At 42.2% G+C, this 17,270-nt stretch overlaps 1 protein-coding gene across 2 annotated transcripts in view; it reads left to right on the top strand.

The window, feature by feature from the left end:
- Positions 1 to 17,270, top strand: part of CACNA1C (calcium voltage-gated channel subunit alpha1 C) — a 476,564-nt gene that overhangs the window by 370,832 nt on the left and 88,462 nt on the right. For both annotated transcript variants that reach the window (XM_051784889.1, XM_051784890.1), the window contains exons 14-20: positions 3,264 to 3,471; positions 4,277 to 4,397; positions 6,211 to 6,325; positions 7,421 to 7,541; positions 7,668 to 7,737; positions 13,857 to 13,989; positions 15,653 to 15,782. In XM_051784889.1, the coding sequence (XP_051640849.1) occupies positions 3,264 to 3,471; positions 4,277 to 4,397; positions 6,211 to 6,325; positions 7,421 to 7,541; positions 7,668 to 7,737; positions 13,857 to 13,989; positions 15,653 to 15,782 (898 nt within the window). The remainder of the gene's footprint in view (positions 1 to 3,263; positions 3,472 to 4,276; positions 4,398 to 6,210; positions 6,326 to 7,420; positions 7,542 to 7,667; positions 7,738 to 13,856; positions 13,990 to 15,652; positions 15,783 to 17,270) is intronic.

Raw genomic sequence — 17,270 nt, forward strand, 5'->3', positions numbered from 1 at the left:
CTGTGCAGAACATCTCCCTCTTTGCTATGAGAAGACAAATTATTTTCTCATTATAAATAGTCCTTTACTGCTTTATAAACCCCTACATATAGTCCTTTATATTTAAAAAATAAATCATATCATTTGCAACAGCATACAGAAAGTTGATGGTTTATACCTAATCCTGCCACTAGATATGTCACTGTTAACTGTAGGGAGAAGAGACATGATGCCTTTTTTTTATACCTGCTTTCAAAGTAGTTTTATATTGGATGAACAGTGTGGGAAGCTTTCATACTATGAGACTGCCAGCTGTTGCTACTGTTTTAAGCTTTGCATCTGTGATTGCCAGTATCACTAAGACATTGTGGAAGGCAATGGAGAGGAGAGGGAAGAGAATACATGAACATGTTAAATTCTAATCCAGTCCTATGATTGATTATTGTGTGAGATGTTGAACAAACCATTTAACTTCTCTGCACCATTCCCCCACTTTGAAACGGGGATCATAATCACACCCTGCTCACTGGTGCAGTGCCCCATTCACTGGCATCCTCAAGGGTCTGAGATCTGCAAGTGGGGGCTGTTAAGAAGTACATTCATTTCCCTACAAGTCCAAGGCAGCAGCAGTGCTTTCTGTCATATTTCCCATTATCCGCTGCCTGGTCCAAAACTTCCAATTCCGTTCAGTAGTGCTGCATTTTTCCTTTGCAGTAAGTTATTAACCAGGGTGGATGAAGTATTGAGAGACTTTTCTTTGTCTGGGCTTCAGCCATTGCTGATTTGAAAACCTCGTGTTTCATTGAGTAATCCCAGATCTCACTTTGAGGGAGCGTTCATGATAGTTCTGCAACCACCTAATGTGACAGATGGTAACGTCAGGTCAGACTTGCAGGTCAGGCTTCTAGGACCCCGAGATAAGGCAGTTGTTATTTTCACATCTTAGTCAAGTCAAGCCTTCCTTATCCTCTCCTTTTTCTGGTTTTTTTTTTCTCTCCCCCCCACCCCCAAACAGTTTATTTACTTTTCTAATGGTTCTGTATTTCTAGCTAGCACTCAGTACACAAACAAAACAGCACTAATCTTATCACCAGGCCATCTCAGTTAATTGCTTTAAGTTTGATAGTCACATAAGAATCTGAATCTCAAGTATTGAGCCATTTTTAAGAAATGGAGAGCTGATAGAAGTCTACACAGTTGTTTGCTGAGATAGCAATGCATTTAAGCTTAAAGTGAGTCACTGGGACTGATCAGATGTGTAACAGCTTTACTGTATGCTCCTTAAGGGCACTGCTAGAAAGACCTAGAAAATGTGTGTCCTGGCTGACATTGGAGGACTTGGAGAGATATTCTGGAGCCCATCAACTTCTGCTTTCAGGATGCTGAATTCATTTGACTGCCACCAGAAATGAATTTTTCCCTTTTCCCATGTCACTTTCCCTTCTTTCTAAAGTGTGAAAGTATGTGAGCTGTAAGCATAAATGCAAACACAGTGAGCTGTTACATTGCACATTCCATGCAGATATTTGGTGGCACTGAGCCCAAAAGCTTCCATGCCCTTACCTTTGCTCTGTAGTTTTTCATTGCTCATCTCTTTAATTGCAGTTAAACTTTAAAGCACTCTAGTTTTGTCTGAAGTGCTGAAACTGGGCTGGAGGGAAAACATCACAGTTATCTTTGAAGCTTAGTCCTTGGAGATGAACCAGTTGCTGAACTTCAGAGGACATGGCAGTGTCCCTCTGCAGATCAGACTGCTAACCTTCATAAAGTAATTGGGCTGCTCAGGCAGTCCTGTCTTCCATGGAACAAGAAAAGTATTCTTTTTACACTGTCACTTTAAAAATATTAATTTAACTGGGATTTTAAGAACTCTTGTCTCTAATGGTTAGATTACCTACAGAAAAAAATTGCATGTTGAAGGATCAGGCTTCCTCAAAAGAGCCAGAGCACTAGACATGTCTGCCATCCTTCTTACATGGAACTCTTTCTTCAAGGTAAATACGGTTAGAAATGCAGAGTCCTCCCAGTAAAGAAATGTTCAGTGTTATGGGCTTTGGGAGAAGGGCCTGGAGGACACTGGCCATCGTGGAATCTCAAAGTGTGGTGGTAGGCAAGGTAGAAGGAAGGCCCAGAGATCACAGGCGAACATTAGTGGCCTGCTGACCCGTGAAAGCTGTTGAAGCTTGCTAGCAATGTGCTTCGAAATGAGGCAGTTCGAAGATGACAGCTAATCTTCAGCCCAGTCTGAAAGCTCTGCCACACTAAAAACATAAGGGAGAAGAGGCCATGGCCAGCTAAGCAATAGAATAGGAGTGGTTGAGCAGATGCAAGTCCGAAGTGGAAATTGCTTCATGGGCAAAAAATTTAGAAATTTTTTCTGAAACCTCTTTGCAACTCGTGACTACCGTGCAGGCTGGCAAAGAATGGAAGCAAACTTAGATGCTGCAGCAATCATACTACTGGCATCTCTTTGAACCCTAAAGTGGAACCAGAAGGGAAAGAAAGATCCTTTCTCTGCGTCATACATGACTCTGAACTGGACACAAACCTGAACACACTGAGAGAACGGTTCTTCAGCCATCCTGTCTCTTGAATAAAGCTCTTCAAAATACTCTGCAGCCTATTTGAGGAAGGATAGTAGGTTTGATACTCAAAGAAAAGCAGTGATGGTGTGTCCTTCCAAATGGATGTAGATCTGGAGTCTCTTTTAGAGTCCACCTAAAAGGACCATTAATATCTTTCTCATTCCTCTCAATCTCAGAAAGCCCAGCAACTTCTCTCTGTGAGTGAGCCCAAACATATACTCACACACGCCAGATTTTGGGCAAGTTCATATTTGCATCCAAAGAGTTGTTTCCCCATCTGTTCTTGTTGGTTATTGCAGACCATTCTCTGGAGTGAGGTATTCTGGCTGCCATAACATCTGTGAGTGTTGTAATGAGGTTGGTTAGAATGTAACTCACTGAAGCAGCAAGAACTAATCACTGTATATTGATATAAGATGTGCAGAGCCTTAGATGGAGAGTGCTGTAATAATCTTCTGGGTGTGCGTATGGAGTGGGGGGTGGAGGGAATTGGGTATGTACACGTGTGGTAGTAAAATTACTCATTAGCTGCAGTAGGTCTCATTATCTTAGGGAAGCACATCAATGATTCACTGCTTAACAGAGTGTTTGGAAATGCCTGCTTATATGCAGAAGGCAGCCCAAACCAATATCCTGTACAGTCCATGAGCACCTGTCTCAGATTGAGGGAATTTTAACTGCTTCTATTTTCTCTCCCAGATATTGGAACTCCCTGAGTAACCTCGTGGCTTCACTCCTGAACTCAGTTCGCTCCATTGCCTCCCTGTTGCTGCTTCTCTTCCTCTTCATTATCATCTTCTCACTCCTGGGGATGCAGCTCTTTGGGGGCAAGTTTAACTTTGATGAGATGCAGACCAGGAGGAGTACATTTGACAACTTCCCTCAGTCCCTCCTCACAGTGTTTCAGGTAAGGGCACGAGTGGTCCCAGTGGGGCCAACACTTTGTGTTTGTGTGGGGCGAGACAAGTCCTGCACCCTTCCCCTGCAGCCTGACAGTCCCCAGGACTGGACAGCACACTAACAGCTCCAGGAGCAAGGTGCCACACTGTGCTGCCAGCACAGTATTACAGTGGGTATTCCCTCCCAAAGTGGGGAACCAAAGATAAAACCTCTGTGTGTTCCAAGGCCATCAAGTCTTAACAGGGTAGGACAAGAGAAGGGCCATTTTCATGTCCCAGGGCAACAAGCCAAAGCCCAACCCCTCCACTGTGCTGGGGAACAAAAATCCTCTCACAGCACCACAGAATTCATCAAATGACCATAAGCTGACTGCAGTTTTGGGAGTGATCCACCAAGAGCATGAGGATGCAAAACGAAGGGAAGTGGCAGGGAGTGCTGTCTTAGGGCAGTGCTACAGGTTGTGCAGCCTGTCTGAAACAACAGACACGTGGGAGGGAAATGCCTGGAAAAAAGTGGGAAGATTTGAACAGAGTTGTGTGGGAGAGCCGTTTGCCTTCAGCCATCATCTTCAAGGGGACATGTGTTTGGGTTTTTTCACACTTCGAACGCAGGACTTCTTTGCATGCTCCTTGTTCTGTGGTTTGTTGTTTGTTTTTTAATTTAATTTTCTAGATGGACACAGCCAGAATCACCAACCATCCTGGGGGAGGGGGTGCTCTTTAGGACAATAGATATCTTTGTGTTAATGGGGTTTTCAAATTCTCTGTGTGGTCTAACACTGTATCCCTTATTGGTGGGAATGTGTCATTTAGATCCTGACTGGGGAGGACTGGAATTCGGTGATGTATGATGGGATCATGGCTTATGGCGGCCCCTCTTTTCCAGGAATGTTGGTCTGTATTTACTTCATCATCCTCTTCATCTGTGGAAACTGTATCCTTTGATGCTACTCTTTTCTGCAAGAGGGGCTGAATTTAAAGCCACCATTTACTTTGTCATGTCAGAAAATAATGAGTTTCATATCTCACGTTTTTACCTTTTCCCTAGGTCTGAATTTTGGCTTTACACTGCCTAAAGTTAAACAAGTTTGTTTAATTTTAGCTACTGCTAAGGCATATAGACACTTGTAAGAGCCAGCTACGTGCCAGTTCCACGTGCTAGCTTTTATTTTATATTTTCACATGTTTAGTGTTTTTATTTTTCATTCCCCTTAATTCTGTCGTAGGTTTTCTTTCCTGACTTCTTCAGATACTAATCTATGTGTGTTCCTACTGTACTTACTGCATATTTTTTGCTTCAATTGCTTTTTTAGTAATATATTCCATGTGCTTTCATCCAAGCCTTATGTGGAATAAAAATATGTATAATCTACAATATGCTATATACAAATGCTGTAATAGGAGTAACATATGTTTGACATAATTGATTTATGTGAGATCATACATTAATTCATGTGTAAACTCACAGGACCCATGTTCCATTTCAGTTGCTGCAATCTGTGTGTTCTTCAAACAGAAAATCCTGTGCTCTGTTATCTTCCAGCCTATGCTGGTCTTAAGTAACTTGAGTTCTTTCTGGCTTCAAGGTGAGGTGAGGGCACTGTGCATATCCCAGGAGGTATAAAGCACATTGCATGATTAGGCTCTGAGTGTCTCTTCACAGCAATTTGCAAATAACATAGAGCTGTGGTTCTGTTCCATATCTCAGTTTGCTCCAAATTTGTCCATGTTTAGTTTCTGCTTCCCTAATAAATGGCCCTTCTGTGTCAGAGGTGACATTTCATTTTATACTGGTGCTTCTATAAAGCCACCTTGTGGACTCAGCCCAACTCTTCTGGCCTTTGTTCATAATTCAGATCTCTCAAACCCTGTTATTTGACATTTCAGTTGACCTGCATGCCCTCACTTCAAAGTGAGATGGTGCAATTCCACTTATCTGAAGGTCAAGGTAGGCAATCTTCCTGACAGCTTAAAAAAAAGCTACAATTTGGATCTCCTTGTGAAAATGTGAGCCAAGTCTACATGCTGGCTGACTTTGGAGCCATTAGACCTTGGAGCCCAGGGAGGGGGGTGTCTGTGTTTCCAGGCTGAGCCTTGAACCGGGGTTTGCTTAAAAGTTATCATGGTGTAATAAGACCTAAGCTCAAGAAATTTATAGAACAAGCTGATATTCAGATTTGTAACACGAGACCTGAACACTGACTCATAACACAAGAAAACAGTTGTGATTCCTTGCCCTTGAGCTACACAGGCATGACTGGCCATGCATGGACTCTCTGCTAGGAGATGTCAGAGTTGTCAACTCAACTCTTCACTGTCCAGACTAAATTAACCTCAGAAATGCTCATCAGAGTGATATGCTTGCTGTCCATAAAATCCATTCATGTGACCTAAGCTGTCAAAGATGCAAAGCATTTAGTGCTCCCCTTATCTTCTGTGGGATTTGTTGCACAAAGTGATGCTCTTTTGGGATGTTGGAAACTAAAATATAAGCCTGGACTTAGATGTTTTATATCAGTTGTTCTGTTGTGAAATTTTGGAAACCCGCAGTGTGTTAACTATGTGGATGGAAGGTGTAGGTTTGTGCATGCTGGATATGCACATCCTGAGCAGTTGTGTGAAATGGAAGTTTGGAAAATCCAAGACACATGATGACAGGTTGCTAAAAATTTTTCAATTAAGAAACCCTTGGTATAATCTTTTCTTGCAGTTTTTAAAGCCAGTTTTCTTTAAGTACACACAAACAGATATCCTGCTGAATGTATTTTTGGCCATTGCTGTGGACAACCTTGCTGATGCTGAGAGTTTAACATCTGCACAGAAAGAGGAGGAAGAGGAAAAAGAAAGGAAAAAGCTAGCAAGGTAAATCCATTTGCATACAGCTATCTGCACTCATGCATATATTCCTGTGAGTGTAATTACACAGGATACATATACATAGGTATATGATGCATATATATGTGCATAAATATGATACATTTACCTATGTATATGTATGTTTATCTTCTCTGTGTGTATATGGGTTATACATATGTGATTAATGTAATTATGTATATATAAATTTTTACGTAAAGGAATTCACACTGTAAGACAAGAAAGTGCCATGAGCTGGGAGTCCCCACAGTTGCAGTGATGTGAACAGGGAAAAGGAAGTCTGGGTGACTGATGAGCTTTCAGAGCATCAGGAGAGAATGAGTGTGAAATGGTGTCAATGTTAAAATCCCATTTGAATCTCCCTATTATCTTCCAATTGCTTTGGGCCACAAAGCGTATTTTCAGACTGTCATTCCCACTACAAGATTCAGCAGCTTCCTTTTCTTTTGATGCCACATGCTGTTCTTCTCATGCCAGTTCTTTTAGTGTTTCCACAGACACTTAAGAGGCACGAGTTGGATGTGGAGCTTCTCTGTCATTCCCAGCTGCCAACAGCAGGGAAGCCTCTCCTTACTGGTTATTTCCATTCACTGTCTTCCAGGCTGCTTGGAGGGGATCTCTTGTGCAGATCTTTCTGTTTCATCCTGCGTGCTACTCAGCAGATTTCCCTCCCTCTGGGAGTGCAGAGAGGGGCAAAACCTTTGTAGGCAACCGAGGGGAAGATAAGAGATGAAAATGGTCCATGCCTTTGTCATTGGGTGAACAAAGAGATCTCTGCTGACAGACCTAGAATATGCACATGCACAAACACACAGGCACATACTTCCCTCACACACACACACACTCACACACAAACACACTCACATGCCATTGTGAAAGCTACAAAATAAAGGACACTATACAGAATTAGAGCAGAGCCTCTGCCTTTGCCTGTGGATGAGGACAAGGTGGAGCCACTGGGCTCAGAATGGAGATGCCAGCTGATTGTTCTCATGGTGTGTGCTGTATTACATGAAGTCCCTAAAAGGGAAACAAGCTGTTCACCTTTGTAACTCTCTGCTTTTTATCTTGTGAAATTGTTAGAACTGCAAGTCCTGAAAAGAAACAGGAGATGGAAAAAACAGCTGTGGAGGAAGAGACGAAGGAGGAGAAAATTGAGCTGAAATCTATCACCGCTGATGGAGAATCCCCACCTGCTACCAAGGTAAGGTCTGCTGCCAGCCAGGCACTCTGTGCACTGATGGCATGAGCAGCCTGGGTTTCTGAGGGAATGAAAACTGTCTGCCTTGTCTGATAAAGGCTTTGATGCTTCTCTTTCCATTTCTGTCAGATCAATGTGGATGATTATCAACCCAACGAAAACGAAGAAAAGAGCCCATATCCCACAACGGAAGCACCAGGTATACATCTTCTTCCTCTTATCCCTGATCTGACAAAGAGAAGCTCCAGTTGCTAATGCACATAAAGCCAAATTGTGGTAGCAGGCATGCTGAACATGTAATGCTTTCATGATGGGACAGAGTGATGTGCTTGCCTGTGTTTGCACAGGTGTGGACTTGGTCCTTTGCAGTCCCTGTACTGATTGGTCATCTTTCATTTGGTTCTCTGTGAAACTCTTTATTGGGAAATGCAGAGCTTTGCAGAGAACCAAATCAAATCACATGAAAATCTTTGCATTTGAAAATATACATGTGACTTTGTTTTCAGTGTGTTTTTCAGTACTCAATGGTCAGGGAGACTCACGAGAGATAGTCATAAAAGGGAAAGTGTTGAATGCCTTTTTGTGCTGTTTTCTAATCAAAAAGGACAGTGTGACATTAAAATAACTCTAATGGCATAAGACCTCAGCACAGAATGGGAGGAATCAAACTATAGCATTAGTTAGGCTGATTTTCAAGTCAATTGGGCCTAATTAACATCATCCTCAGATACCTGACAGATTGGTCTAAGAAATCTCAGGACTTCAAGCAGTTTTTCTTCAAGAGATCCTGAATGGGGGGGTGGGGTTGGAGCTAGTCAGTTCAACTTCCATTCTTGGAAAAGTGCTTGAAAAAATGATTAAACAAAGTATATGACTGCAAGATAAGGAGATGACTAGCAGCCAACACAGATTTGCCAAGAGCAACTCACATGAAACCACTCTGATTTTCTTCTAGAAGGGGCTGAAAATACTGGTACGTGAGAGAAAAGAAGTAGGTGTCATATTCTTTTACATTTTGCTAAGGCTTCTGACCAACTCTTGTAGCGTTCTCCGAAGCTGGCTAGAAAATTATGGTCTGGATGATTGTGAGAGAATTTGATCCAACCCTTTATGTGGAGGGTATTGATAGCCCAAGTGAGCCTCTACAACCCAAAAGCCTGTCTGGAGTTCACTTCAGTTCATTGTTAATGACCTGAATGATGGAAGAGGCAATATGCTTATTACATTTGTAGATGACATGGAGCTAGGAAGGACACAAAGCATGCTGGAGGGCAGCATTAGAATTCAAAGAGCTGTTGAGGTCCTGGATAAATGGTCTAAATAAAATTGAAAGTGCCAGGCTCTATACATAGACAGGAATAAACAATTCACAAATAAAGGATCTCAGGTGACAGCTAGTTAGGTAACAGTCCTTGAGAAAAGAATCTCAATCTTATGATCACAAACTCAACAGTTTGCCAGCAACAGTTTGCTGTCTTTCAAAAGGCAAGCAAGTAGTGAGATTTATAAACAGAGAAAACCAAACCTTTTTATGCAGTTATGGGCTTCTTTTAAGTGGTCAGTGAAAGCTAATCAGAGCAAAGCAATTGTTCTATTGTGTTCTCTTCTGGAATATCATTTCTCGTTTTGGGTGCTCCAACTGGAAAAAGTATAGAAGAGAATGGTGAAAACAATGCTAGTAGGAGGCAAGAACTGAGATTGAATGAACTGTGATAATCTGAGTTAGGAAAGGCAGGAGAAACACCTTCAAATGCATAAAAATCTGCTACAGGTAGGAGGGAAATTATCTCCATTATCAAATAATACACTTAAGATTCACACCAGAGAGAATTTTCTAATGGTGAGGCTAGAAAAGATCACAGAGATGGCTGTGGAATTCCAGCATCACTGAATGCTGTTAGGAGCAAGTCAGAAAAATGTCTTCCAGAAAAGGCTTAGATATAATAGTTAATTGATCCTGGCCTGGCATAAGCATGAACCAGAGGGCCTTTTGTGGTCCTTTCCTGCTCTGCTCTTACATGTTTCTATGATTACGTAACAGGCTATAATAGGTTATGAAACACATTCTCTTCTATTCCATGATTCCTAATAAATAAATGTCTGATAATAGGTTGATGTGGCAGGGTAAAAAAGAACACAATAGTTCATTTTAAGTAGATGGACAAGGGTTTCAGACAAGCAAAATGGAAAACTCTTCATTGCATTTGACTTTCAGTACAAAAAGTCCCCACATTTGCTATACTTGTATTCTTCCATATTTATAGCCAATTTATCAGGAATAGAATGTGGTTCTAACTCTATGCAAGAGTGTTTTAACATTGCCTGGGGGAGATGCCTCTGGCTTTAATCTTCCCATCACCTCTGTAGGCACAGGCACTTACTGGACACATATCCCCAGTTGCTAAGGGGTTTGCAGGAGTCTTTAGTTAGGACAAATTAAAACAGCTCTATACAGTTCCGTTTCAGTTTCTCAGCTGGCCTGGATTTGCAGGCCATTACATTTTTTTTCAAGTGAAGCAACAGTCATCTGTATCGATTTTAAGTCTACTGCTAATAGAATTGGAGTTTAGTTTTGCCTTCTGTGGATAGCTTAGAAATAGTCCAGCATATGAAATATGTGACAAAAGCTACATCTACATTCATTTTTTGTCATTCAGCCATGCATAGAATTAAAGTGTGGAAAATTAAGTGAAAACACTTTTAACTCCTGCCTTGGGGTGCCAATCCCTGACTTAATATACTTTTGAACACAACCTAAAATTTGAATGGATGATCAGGTTTTCTTCTGTTTCCTGTTAGAAACGCAAAGGGACACCATCTTGGTTACTTTGTTCTTTGTGAAGAGTGAAGTTGATCTCTAACAGCTCACTAAATTACCTGACCACTTCTTTCAGACTTCATGGAAGACAACCATAAGGCTCAGATGCCAGTAAAGTTTTGTAAATCCCTTATTAGATCAGATTTATCATAGTCATCTGTTCCGTTCTGCTGTATAAAGCTCAGAAACACCAGGGTACTCTCAGAGCTGATATGACATGTCACCTCTGCCTTGTGTAGTTGCTTCTGGAGAACAAGGCTTCAAGGCTTCCCCTGGCACTAGCAAGCAAGAATTTCCTAATCCCCACATGTATCCCTGCCCAGTTCCCTTGTGGCCATCTGACCAGCCCAGAATCCTTCTGCTGATTGCCAATCAGTCCAGCTGTGGTACAGGAGATGCTGTGCAGCCATATACAGCCCATCTGGGAACACACCTTTTCCTGCCCACTTGCACATAGATCCATTTTCAGCTGTGCTTTAAGTGACACATCCTGTTGTTTCTTAGATGCAGTCAGTTGGTTCTACCTATTTTCTGTTTCTGATTTAAGCTGTTAGTGCCTGTGACCTTTCCATGGCTGTGTACCATTCCATCCTCTGAAAACATCCTTCACCCTAATCTAGTGTTCAGAAACAATTTGAAATGGTCACCTCATTTTTTTTTTCTTTATTCTTTCAACCTACCTTGTTTGGGTTCTAATTTGTTTCTACTTCTCAACCAGTTTTCTCAATAACCTCTTCTGGCTCTATTTGCTACACAGTGTTGCTCATAGGCCCCAGAGTACCCTGTGTGCTTGCAGCTCCTCAGATCACCTAGCCCCTTTTTTTGGAAGGACAGACTAGTTCTTCCAGAGATTTGTGTACACTAGAAGAATTATTATGATGATATGTTTATTATAAGAAGACAGGGAGCTAGTCTTGCAGTCTAGTACAGAAATAGACAAGGAATTCAGAACGTCAAATGAAGGTAAAAGCTCGGGGATGATTCATGGGAGGTTGAAGCAAAGCAATGTCCTTATACAAGAGTTCTGGTTTTCGTACAGTAAAAAAAAAAAATATCCCCATCATCAAATTTCTCACTGATGCTGCACTGTAGCCTGTGTTTGTCTTCACAGCCAGAGAACTTCTGCTTCTACAAATGTGAGCAACTATGCAGGTTCTATATGCAGGTAGATACTTTACAAACTGACGTGAGGTTGTTCTCATGTTGTTATTTGCGAACTGGGGGCCTCGCTGTTTCCTTTCTTCTCTGCCCCAGACTCTACTTTAAGTGAAAGATATTTAGAACATTATTCTTTATCTATGGCTGAGGAACTGAATGTGTTTTTCAATCTGAAGGTATGTGGTTGCCAGAATCATTAATGTATTTCCTGCTGAATGGCAGACAGGAGAAAAAGAGGAGAGGAGCAGCGTTCTTTATGGTCTTCATGGGGCTGATCCTTTTGCTAAGGGTCCATTTTCCTGAGGCATTGTTCCATATCCACTTAAAAGGGTATTTAAGCATTCCTCTGAGTAAAAGAAGTAGAATGATCCAATAGTGAAGGTGCAGAACAGGGACTCAGAATACTAGTCTTTTTAAGTAAGAATCTCAAATATCCCACATGGGCAGTGGTTTTCTGGCCTGTTATAGAAGAAAAGGAATCTTTTTACATCGCTCATTGTCAGTCTGCTCTGAAACCTGTAGGTAAAAGGTATAAGTGCAAAGTATGGAATATTGTATAAATATGAGCATTGACATTAACACCTGCTTTACAAGTACTATGTAAAAAAGTACTTGTAAAAGAATGTTTCTTTAACTAATAAAGCCTGTATAAAGAGTATTATAAAGTATATTACACATTAATTGAGCTGTTAAAAAATAGACTAACTGAATAAGTACAAACTCTGTGTACCAGCTCAAACATTCATGAAAAGATCTATCAAGTGAATTTGAGCTGAACTCTTGGTACTGGAAGTGTAAAGAAAGAATCCTATTTGCATGTAATAATGGCAAGCATTCAAAAAGGGCACTTTTCTCCTGTCTCTGATATCTAGATTAGGATCTGTGCTGATTCATCTGTTCTTTCTGATGTGTCCTGTAACGAGATCAAGTACCTCACCCTGAAGGAACAATCTTTTCCTGGAATTTATCTCCCTTTATGAACTCAGGATGAACCTTTTAACTAGAGTTTCCTCCTTTGCATTGCCTGGAAGATGAACCAGCTTCATCTAACCTGTCGGACTCCTTTCTTGAAGTATATTTTTTTCTGTCCTGCTGATTAAGCAAGAGGATTGGGATCTTTTAAAACAGCAAAATCCTATCATGTTGTTTACAAAACAACATCTGACTTCAGCAGGTAGAAGGAATCCTCAAAGGTGGAAGCTTCTCTTTCACACAACCCTTAGACCCCCTCTCTGTATTTTTTATCCCGAGGTTGCTCATTGTTCAGCACAAGGCCTGGAGATCTGCTCCAGAGGCATCAGGTTCAAGACTCTCAGCAGTCTCAGCCTCTTTCCCACCTTTTTAATCTTCCCCCCACTAAATTATGAAAGAGGACAATTTTTAAGACCTTCTGATCGGTGTCATTCAGTGTGCCCATGCTCAGTGTTTACTCTGTACATGCACTCATCCAGACACAGTCCCAGATGTGGCAGTGGCTCCATGGAGATCCTCACAAATAGGAGAAAAACAGAACTTGATAAACTGGAGGAATGGTCTGAAGAAAAAAAGATGCGGTTCAATAAGGCTGAGATCCAAGTGCCACTCTTGGGAATAGTCAGTGGCAGAAATGCAGAGGGGGAGTGACAGCCTAGACAGTTGTTCTGTGATAAATAATCTGTACTTGGTGCATATCAGAAACTGATGGCAAATTAATGCCAGAGTGTAATGAAAAGTGCCCATGAAGGACATTTAAGCAGGAAGATAGTGTAAGATATAATAAGTATTCCAACTCTCCTGCACCAGTGAAACCTCAACTGCAGATTAATCCTGCACATAATCTGGAAGAAAGTAGCAAGGGTGATCAGAGACCTGGAGAACACAGCACCTCAGGAAAGACTGTTGCTGTTTTGCTCTAGGATTAAGATATTCTCACAGAGGCATATTAATTGTCCTTGAGTATGTAAAAGCCTTCTGCAAGAGGAAGATTTTTCAATTCTCAATTTTCTGTGTGCGTGGAAAGTAAGAAAACAGATACTGGATTTAGACCATAGCAAGAAAGGTACAAGTGAGTCATTAGAAGCTTTTTTTTTTTTTTGCAGTGAAGTATCTGAGGAGGGTGTTGTGAGAATATTGTGGGTTTACCAGCATTAATGGTTTTACAGAGAGACTAGATCAATGTTTGCCAGGGCAAGCACTGGGCAACAAATGCTGCCTTGGGAGAAGGAAGTGGACAAGGAACCTCAAGTTTTAGCATCCTATTTCAATGGTTCTTAGCTTTTAGCTCTAGTTATGACAGAGACAAATGCCCCAGCACTGCAGAATGGGTTATATTTTGCATTAAAAGACAAAAATGTTTCTTGCAGCAGAGGAAGATGAGGAAGAACCTGAGATGCCTGTCGGCCCTCGGCCTCGCCCAATGTCTGAGCTGCACCTCAAGGAAAAGGCTGTTCCCATGCCTGATGCCAGTGCTTTTTTCATCTTCAGTCCTAATAACAGGTATTTAAGAGACTGCTTAGCTGGAAGAAGGAGGTAAAGAGCAGGTACCCTTTTCATGTTGGGCCCCAAAGGTTATGAGGTGCAGAGCTCCCTTTCAGCAATTCATACCAGAGACCTTCTTTGACCCCTCTCTCCTTTAAAGGCCCTGGCATGAAGTCCTCATGAAAGCACAACTGTAGGGACCCCCCTGACAATATTCAGTGGGAGTTCATGGCACCTGCAAAGCTGACTGAAGACACAAATCATGAAAGCTTCAGAAATAAGGGACTTGGAGGCAAATCAGTAATTGGAATTCCCCTACATATTCAGATCCAAATTGCAAGAGAGCCATCATAGAATTAATCAAGTGTGAGGTAGGAGCTTCCTGTCCTAAGGGCTGCTCAAAATCCACTCCCAGTACAGAGTTCATGTGTCTCTGCTCATTGCTGCACATCAAGAATGAGCATAAAATTAAAAATAGGAAGAGGAGGAGGAGAATCCATAGCTCTGAGGGGAGTCTAAGGAGAACATACTTTCCCATGGGCTCCTGCAATGCAGCTTCACGTCGTGCCACCTGTCTTTCCAAAATAGCTGTGCAAGGCTAGTACTGTGAATGGAGGGTTGTTATGACACAGGGGAATTTATCTTTCCAAGGGTACAGAAATGAGCTCACTGCCCACTGGTCTGTGCAAGATCATGTACCCCAGTATCTCTCTTGAGGGCTCAGCCTCCAGACACAGCCCCAGAGCAAGACAGGGCTGTAAAAGCACTGTTGAATTCAGAGCCAGTTTTTCCACAGCAGAGCTTGTGCCACTCCTCCTTGGGTATGTGTAACAGGGAGGGACTGAGGATGATTGGGACTCGTGGACTCTAATGCCAGCTTTGCCACCCACCCACTGTCATTTGTAGAAGAAGTAAATTAACCTCTGCAGTCATCTGTAAAATTACTATAATAGGGACTGGGAGACTTAACAGCTAAGAGTAGAACTAAATAGATTAATGAAGTGCCTCTAGAATTAATGCACAGGGCTGTTATGAGGTTTAACTCCTCATGTCTTGATACCAATGTATGGAAAGTGCTGTAATGGTCTCCAATAAGCAAGTTGCCATTTGATGGGAGACTGCTCCTTCCTTACCTGCTAGTTTCCCACTAAGAGCACCAAGCCTGCATGGCATGGTGTCCTCTCAGAAGCCATTTGCAAATGCCAGCCTGCCCTATATCCATTTGGCCAGGCCTGTACCCTGTTAGCAAGGTAGACCCCCACAGCTCCTGTTAAGTGACGCTCCAGCCCCAGCTCAGAAAGACACTGGAACTCCAGAGCCTGTTTCTGCTGCTTTCCTCCCAGATGAATGAGGACTGGTTCTGTGAATGAAAGCAAGGGGTATAATTTTGGGTTGGCAGTTTTCAGACCACATGGAAATCACAAAAGGCTCTGTCAGGACAGAGTGACTGTTCTCCATTCAAACACACTGAATGTGAGTCCTGCATGATGTGGAGAGCCAAGGCTGCCCGGTACAGCTGCCTGGGGCCATCATTCTCCCTGCTGTTGGGGCAGAGGGAAGGTGCTCTGCAGAGCAGTCCTCTGGGGCCAGTCCTGCTGGCAAAAGAGGATTGAGGGGAAAATGTTTCCCAAGTCTTGCTGTTCTTTGAGAGATAAAGTTGTGCCTCTCCTCTCTCTTGCAGGTTTCGTGTCCACTGCCATCGAATCGTTAACGATAACATTTTCACCAACCTGATCCTATTTTTCATCTTGCTCAGCAGCATCTCCCTGGCAGCTGAGGACCCCGTCCGACACCTCTCCTTTAGGAACCAAGTATGCTTCACATCCTCCTTCCCTCTCTGGGTATTAAAAGTGTGGTGTAAGCAGATCATGAGTTGAAGCCGGGAAAGGCAGAAAAGACTGCATCAGAGGCTTTGGGAGTGCCTGTCTTCTGTGATTTGTGCCTTTTGTAGGCTGTGTGTGAAATCATTGGGCTTTGCAGGGAACATGAGTCAGTGCAGAATTTGGCCTCTAGTTCATTTCAGAACCGTGTGTAGGGGAAGGAAGAAGAGGAGGCTGAAGCAAAATTATTGTTCCCTGGGATTAAGGCGTTATAAATGAGCTGTAAAAACATTGATTGGGATACAGATAATTCTAATTTGAGGGATTTTCAGATTCCCTTTGGAACATTTACTCTGCTGCCACATGCTGTCTTTTGAACTAAAATCCCTGATTTTTACTTTATTCACACTGGTTTAAATCAGGAGTAACATTCTTGAGTTTGATGCAGTCACTCTGGGGAAAATTGATGTCATCAAGGTTAGAATCAGACTATTTGAACACAAGCTGCAAAGCTATTATTAAAGTTGAGATAATCCTCAAAAAATATGCTGTGCTCCTCTCCTTACCAGCCTGGGGGGAGAAGAGGAAGGCATTCACCACAGAGGTACATTCCCACCTTCCTTCCTCACCATTCTTATTAGCTTTTTGAAATGTTCAGTGCTCCCTTAACTTTGCCAGTGGTTGTTTCCATCAATCTGGGGTCATTGCAGAAATCAGAAGAGCCAGCAGACATATATGAGACTTCATATCCCTGCTGTCTGCAGTGGCATTTTGGTGAAGAGTTCACTAGGCTTGAAGAGTTTGCTAAGCTTAAAGAGTAGGACGACTTTTTGTGGTTTAATAATAAAACCTTAATTTAATGCTCCCTGAAATATCCTGGCCTGAGCATGCATTTAAACACATATGTGCATGCAGAGAAGGTGTTAGTGGCAATTTATTCCCGAGCTTATCTCAGAGTAGCTTTGCATTTTGTCCTGAAAAATGGTGCTAAATAATACAGCCAAACCTGTGCCACCAAGGACCCCACTTGTGCACAGATGAGTGTGCCCACCATGCAGGGATAACTGCATGTCAGTATGAATTAGTGCTGCAGCATCTCAGCTGGCAGATGGGCTTCTGACATGCCACAGAAGCTGTCACAGAATCTGTAGCAGAGAGATTTAAATGAGTAGGAAAAAAAAAGAAAAGGAGTTAAAGCTTGTTGTCCTGGATTAAAGAGCTGAAGGTTTGGGGCAAAGAGTTGTTTCGTGTATTTGAAGCCACTGATGTTGCATGAAAATCTGTGTTTAATTTTTGCAGGTACAGATGTTTAAAGTGTATCATACAAGGGGACACTGACAAGATGTTTGGGTTGCAAATGTGGTCTGCATTTAACAGTAGAACAGTAAGATTGTGCCCTACCCTGTGCCCACACAGAGGACTGGGAGGGGAAAAAAAGAAAGCAATCTGAAAGCAAGGCACCTGCCTCTGCTTTCGCTC

The sequence above is a fragment of the Manacus candei genome, unplaced genomic scaffold, assembly GCF_025592945.1.
Source record: "Manacus candei isolate 608988 ecotype Guabito, Panama unplaced genomic scaffold, ASM2559294v1 h1tg000018l, whole genome shotgun sequence".
In the NCBI taxonomy this organism is placed as follows: Eukaryota; Metazoa; Chordata; class Aves; order Passeriformes; family Pipridae; genus Manacus; species Manacus candei.